At 37.4% G+C, this 7307-nt stretch overlaps 1 protein-coding gene across 1 annotated transcript; it reads left to right on the top strand.

Moving 5' to 3' along the window:
- The first annotated feature begins 5999 nt into the window (after positions 1 to 5999).
- On the top strand, positions 6000 to 6962 carry LOC100663364 (olfactory receptor 5K3-like). Its single transcript, XM_003418935.3, has one exon. The coding sequence runs from the start codon at positions 6000 to 6002 to the stop codon at positions 6960 to 6962; it is 963 nt and encodes a 320-aa protein (XP_003418983.2).
- Positions 6963 to 7307: the final 345 nt, after the last annotated feature.

Raw genomic sequence — 7307 nt, 5'->3', positions numbered from 1 at the left:
TTCACTTTGGGAATGGTTCCTGTCTTGGGCCAACGGAGGGTCTGGGGACCATGACCTCCAGAGTTCTTCTAGTCTCAGTCAGACCATTAAATCTGGACTTTTTACAAGAATTTGAGGTCTGCATCCCACTGCTCTCCTGCTCCTTCAGGAATTCTCTGTTGTGTTCCCTGTCAGGGAATTCATCGATTGAAGCCGTGGAAGAGTTTTAAGGTGCCTAATAGTAAAAGCCTAGATTGCCTTGAAGAGATTGTTGGTAGAATTTTGAACATCAAAGGCAATTTTGATGAAGGTTCAAAAAGAAGTGAGGAGAGCTATAGAGAAAGTCTCTATTGTCTTAGAGAATACATATGGTGCCAGCAACAGAATAAAACAAAATGATGAAAATATGATTGGGCAATGGAGGAAGAGCAATGCTTTTGATGCTGTGGCAAAGAACTTGTCTCAATTATATTCAAATGATTGGTTAAAGGTAGACCTTGTGATAAACTTGGATATCTGGCTGAGGAGATTTATAAGCAAGATTTTAAAGGGGCTGTGTGGTTTCTTCTTGCTGTTTATAGTAAAATGTGAAAGGAACGAGATGGATTTAAAAATGAGTTGTGCAAAATGAAACCAGAACTTAAAGATTTGGAAAATTCTGTTGTGGAACATAAGGATGTGTGCCCTAAAACATTCACCACCCACTTGGTAACTCAATCTTTTGTTAAGGAGAGTAAGCCTGTGATTAATGGATCTAACCAACTGCCACAGAAGAAAACCTAGTGGCTTACATTGAAGGAGACAGGGACGGGATGAAAGGAAAGAAAGCTTTCTCCTTCTTGTAATTCTACAGGCAGGAAACAGGCCAGAGAAATTACATCTGTTGTCCTTCAGGAAAAGAAAAGGATCATGTCTAGAACAGCTTGGAGATAAAGAGAAGTATGGGAAGAGCATGGGAAGCAGAGCCTTCTCAGTTTCAACAGGTGGGGCCATAGTCTCCTAGATATGAAAAGGTGGGGCCAGAGCCTCTTCAGTTTCAGAGTCAGATCTTCACTAGTTCTTTTACAGAATGTGGCCACTGCTGTTAAGTTGTGCCAGAAGAATGTAGTCACCACCCAAAGCTGAGGGGACAGGCTGCTATGTTCAAGAGACAGAGAATGAGGTCTGCTAGGACTGAGGTGGTGAGGTCAGATGGACTAAGGGAACAGGGCCATCCAGAGCCAAGGGAGCAGAGTTGCCATACCAGTGGGCCCAGAAGGTGGGGCTGAAGTCCAGGGCCAAGGAGACTTCCCCCAGAACTCAGAAAACACAGCCAACACCCAGAACCTGGAGGGTAGGCTGATTATTCAGATGGTCCCAGGGAAGAGAGGATTATTTTCAAGTTTTGAGAGGTAATGTAAATTTTTCTGCTGGATTTTGGACTTGCTTGGAGTTCCTTATCCCTTCTTTCCCTCCAATGGCTCCCTTTTGTAATCAATCTCTTCCTAGCACCTGTTCCACCACTGTACTTTGAAAACAGATAATTTGTAGTCTAGATTTCACAGGTTCACAGATGAAGAGAAGTTTTTCCACAAGATGGAATATTCCTAAAGTGTCATCCATATTAGATTTAACTGCTTCAGAAGACGAGATGTTGGAGTTGGAGTTGATTTAAGATTTCTGGGATGATACGATGGGGTGCGTGTGTTCAGCATGTGGCAAGGAGATGAATTTCTGACAGCCAAAGGGTTCAATGTTATGGATTAAATTGTGTCCCTCAAAATACGTGCTGTAAATCCTAATATCTTTGTCTGAGGTTATAATTCCATTTGGGCATGTGTTGTCTTTGTTACGATAATGAGGCAGAAGGAGTGTAGGGTGTATCTTGAGTCAATCTCTTTTGAGATATAATGAGATTAAACAAGCAAACAAGAGAAACAGAGATTGGGAAGAGAGATGCTAAGCCACATAAAGACCACCCAGGAGCAGAAGCTAAAAGAGACGAGGACCTTCCTCCAGAGCCGACAGAGAGAGAAAGCCCTCCCTTAGAGCTGGAACTCTGAATTTGAGAAAATAATGTGAGAAAATAAATTTTTGTTTTTAAAGCCATCCAATCATGGTATTTCTGTTATAGCAGCACTAGATAATTAAGACCATAGCAATAGCAAAGTTGTCCCAATGAGGGCTTGAAGAACATGGCGATAGATTCAATTCACAGAATGAAGAAGTCAGGGACCTTGGCTGAACTCACCACACCTTTCCATCTTTCCTTCACCAAATCCTAATTATTTTTCATAAGCCATATTAAACCTACTTCCTCTAGTAAGTGGTCAAACCAGTCTGAGACTTTTTTCTGTCCATTTTACATTTTATGTACAGAGTGGAGAACAGGATTTAAAAATCAGATCAGTTACATAAGAGTCAGTAAGATCATTATCACAGACTTCAGTGAGGGTCATTTGCTCTAACCACAGTGTCTTACGGAGCATCTTTAATTAATGCCAAGTGGTTTCTAAATTTTGTGGCCTGGATCTCCTCACAGAAAAATACAGATGTCAATTCCAGAAAATCCCTTCAGGATTAGATGGAAAACAAATTTAACACTGTAATTATATTCACTAACCTATTAGTAGTCCTCAAGATTTTCATTCTTTTAATCCCACATGTTTTAGAGAATAGGACTTATATTCAGAAATTCTATTTGTCCTAACTTCACAAGGCATGTAATAAGGTTTTACAAGCCCTTCTCAGAGAAATCCAGGTAAAAGAAGTATTCTAATTTATTTTTACTTTTAATACTGACATTTGTAAATACTTTTTTCTCAAAATGTGTTATATTCATTGTTTGTATATTTCAACTCAGTTATCTTTCTAGCTTTTCTCTAATAAGAAGACTGTGAGGAGTTAGGATGAGCCAAAATACTACAATTCATCTTGACTTTTTCTGACTATAAGGTAGAATTTCAAAACATACAGGTAAGATCACACAGTAATTCTATTTAATAATTTAAGTGTGTTGTTGTTGTTAGGTGTTGTTGAGTCAGTTTGGAGTTATAACAACCCCATGTACAACAGAACAAAATATTGCCTGGTCCTGTGCCATCCTCACAATCATGGCTATGTTTGAGCCCATTGTTGCAGCTATGTGAATTTAAAGTTATTTCTAATTTACCTGAATAATTAGATGGTTTATGTTTAATAATTTTATATAGAGAAACAAAAGTGTAACCAGTGTCTTCCTTTTGATTTTTTTTCTAAAATTTAATTTTAATATAATGGAAAATAAATCATTTTAGACCATAGGATTTACATGATTAACATCCTCAGTCGAGATGTCCTGCTTCTATCACTAGATAATGAGATAACCTTGTAAAGCAAACCAAAATATGCTCTCAAAAATCCTAAGATGAAGGGTTTTAGAAAACTAAGGCATAAAGCAAGCTTATATTAATTTATAAGCTATGGTGATAAAATTTAGAAAATTTTATAGTTTCCCAAGGAAACAGAAATATAGTAGATAAGATTGTACATGATTAATGCAATTAGTGTCACTAAATTGTTCACTTGAAAAATCTTGAATTGGCAAGTGTTGTGCTACATTTTTTTTTATAACAACTTTCAACAAGTCAATTCAAGTAATAGAAAGACACCTACATTTTTTCAAATAAAGAATTTTGAGTAATTTCCCTTGTAGGCTCTTCTTCAAACCAAATAATTTCAATTTGCCAAGGCCACAGAGGTCACTTAGTAAGTATCATTGGTGGGATACTGAAAACAAGTTCATTTATTCGAGGTGATTAGGATGGAGCTAAAAATTGAATCAATTCTGCCTTTTTACCAGAGCTTTTTACAGCTCCCCTTGCAGAAATATGTCACGGTTAATCTCCAAATGCTTAGTATCTAATAAACAAATGTGTATACACATGTAAAAAAAAAGCAATGCAAATTAAACACAAAGATTCTAGATTATGTTGGGTATATAACATATGCTTTAGGGCTCAGACAATGGAGATCACTGTGGTCTGGTCTAGGTTTTTTAGTTTAAACTTTCTTAAGTATCATTATATGTGAAAATATCTGGTGCTATCAAGTCGACTCCAAGTCATAGCTACCCTTTAGTGGAGAGTAGAACTGCCCCATAAGGTTTCCAAGGAGTGGTTGGTGGATTTCAACTGCCAGCCTTTTTGGTTAACAGCCAAGCTCTTCACAACTGCACCACCAGGGCTCCATTACATATAAACTATGCCTTAAATGAATGATTGAAAGGATATAGATATTTAATAAGGATACCAAATATCTATATTTGGTATAATGATTGGTAAGAAATAACAGCATAAGCAGAGTCAGTGTTTATGGAACTGAGTGTGCACCGGAGGCAGGGATGAGGGAATTGAACAATGGGTGGACATGATGAGAAAGCTGGAAGAGCTATTGGAGAATGTAGGAAATAAGGATGGAGGTGGATCAGGTTACAGAGAAACTTAAATGCCATCCTAAAAATTTTGAATTTATCTTAGAGACAACAAATATTGAAGCCTTCCTGGCAGCGGAGTATTGTATCTGACAATCTCATGAAGTGATGACCACTGAACTCCAACACAGATTAAGTAGATCTGGAAAATGATCAGGAGAATGTGGCTTTAAGTGAATAATCAAACACTGGGGAGCTTCTGATGAATGGTAGAAGTCTCTACAGAACAAATTGGAGAGAATACATACTGCATGTTTATCAAATCTCATAATACAGTCATAATTATTAGAGTATAATCATCAAATCTCAGCATAGTAGAACAGGAGACCTTTAAGGCTAGAAATGGAGAGTATTCAGATAAGGAAGGAAAATATTAACGTTACATTTACAACTGGTCTCAGAAAATACACTCCATCATAACAGAATGTGTTAATAGAAGTATGAAGATGGTATACACCAGTTAACTTAATAAGGAAATCGATGCATTTTTATTTCCCTAGCTTTCCAATGTAATTTTCTTTAAATAGTCCACACTTTAATACTTAATGACCTTGGTATACTTTCTAAATTATAAATTTCACCCATCTAAATTAGGATAGTATTCTAAGTATTCACTTCACTAAAACAGTATATTAAAAATGTTTGCTCAGTGAAAAAAATAAATATACAGGAAAACAGATTTTATGTACACTTTAAGAATCGCCTGTACAAAAACTGACATAGAAATATTTGAGAACACTAAGTCTAGGAAACCCTGGTGGCGGGGTGGTTAAGAGATACAGCTGCTAACCCAAGGGTCAGCAGTTCAAATCCCCCTAGAGCTCCTTGGAAACCCTATGGGGCAGTTCTACTACGTCTTATAGGGTCGCTATGAGTTACAATTGACTGGACAGCAGTGGGTTATATTTAGGGTACTCTGTATTTGTTCACTATCCTTGTGTACATTCATAAACACAAACCTTTTCACTGCAAGCATTTTCTTGGAATTATCAAAATATTCTTGTGAATTTTGAGCTTCAGGGATTGAGGTTATATAAGATGACACTTTAGGGGAATTGATGCCTTTAAATTATGGTGATGGTGAAGAATGTTGAATATACCACACATTGCTATAAAAGCTAAAAAGAAGTACGGACAGAATGCTCTTTGGAAGTGAAGATGGCGACACTTCATTTCACGTACTCTGGACATGTTATGAGGAGGTACCAGTCCCTGGAGGACAGGTAGAGGGTCAGCAAAAAAAAGGAAGATTCTCAATGAGATGGATTAACACACTGTCTGCAACAATGTGCCCAAGGATAATAATGATTGTGAGGATTTCGCAGGACCACGCCCGTTTCACTCTGTAGTACATAGGGTGTCTATGAGTGGGAACCGACAAGACAGCACCTAAAAACCACAATAATGTTCCTTGAAAGTATGTATGCCTGTATTTCAGAGACATTCAGGGGAAACTTGAGGAAGTGGCTCTATGCCCTGTTCTCCAACAGAAATTTGAAGAGAAAATTAGACATACTATAAATTAGAATCCTATGACTCCATATTTTCTGTCTCAACAGGGAAAATAGAGATGAACAAGGACAATCACTCCTTGACAAAAGAGTTTATCCTCATAGGATTTATGGATCACCCAGATCTGAAGACTCTCCTGTTTATGGTGTTTTTTGCTATCTACCTGATCACCACGGTGGGGAATCTTGGTTTGGTGGCATTGATTTTCCTCGAGCGCAGTCTCCACACACCCATGTACATCTTTCTGGGCAACCTGGCTCTGATGGATTCCTGCTGTTCCTGTGCCATTACCCCCAAGATGTTAGAGAACTTCTTTTCTGAGGACAAAATGATTTCCCTCTATGAATGCATGGCACAATTTTATTTTCTCTGCCTTGCTGAAACTGCAGACTGCTGTCTCCTGGCAGCAATGGCCTATGATCGCTATGTGGCAATATGTCGTCCACTGCAGTACCACACAATTATGCCGAAGGAACTCTGCATTCAGATGACCACAGGGGCCTACAGAGCTGGCAACATGCATTCCATTACTCAAGTAGTACTTCTGTTAAGGTTAACCTTTTGTGGGTCTCATCAAATCAATCAGTTTTTTTGTGATGTTCTTCCGTTATACAGACTCTCCTGTGTCGACCCATATATCAATGAACTGATGATCCTTATCTTTTCAGGGTCAGTTCAAACATTTTCTATTACTGTAGTCCTAATCTCTTATCTTTGCATCGTTTTCACAATTTTCAAAATGAAATCCAAAGAGGGAAGAGGTAAAGCTTTATCTACTTGTGCATCTCACTTTCTCTCTGTCTCAATATTCTGTGGTTCTCTTCTCTTCATGTATATTCGACCAAGTTCCATTAAAGAAGGGGATAAAGATATACCAGTTGCCATTTGTTACACTCTAGTAATTCCTTTATTAAACCCTTTTATTTATAGTCTAAGAAATAAAGAAGTAATAAATGTCATGAAAAGAATTATGAAGTATAGAAAACCTCATAATATTCTGAAGCAAATATCATCCCCTTGACAAATTGATTTTAGTTAGATAAACTTTCTTCAAAGTCAAGGATACTGGGAAAATGGAAAATGTCCACTTTGTGTATCATATATGAATCACTAAACCATGATGATTTTTAAGTCAAATAATATATAAATGGCTAAATAAGTTCATGAAGGAGGGATTCTACTAAAATATATTTCAAAATCTAAACTATGAGGGTCTCTTAGGGGTGAATTGAATGACTACTCCTAAGGTTGCAAATTGTGTCAGAGTGGAATTAGCTACAGTTTTCAACGTATCCAACAAATCCTACGAATAAAAGTCGGCATATAAAGGTAGCCTCCAATTAGCATTGTTGGCAAATTCATGGAA

This window comes from Loxodonta africana, chromosome 20, assembly GCF_030014295.1.
Source record: "Loxodonta africana isolate mLoxAfr1 chromosome 20, mLoxAfr1.hap2, whole genome shotgun sequence".
NCBI classification, from domain to species: Eukaryota; Metazoa; Chordata; class Mammalia; order Proboscidea; family Elephantidae; genus Loxodonta; species Loxodonta africana.
This window is presented reverse-complemented; position numbering and strand designations above follow the sequence as displayed.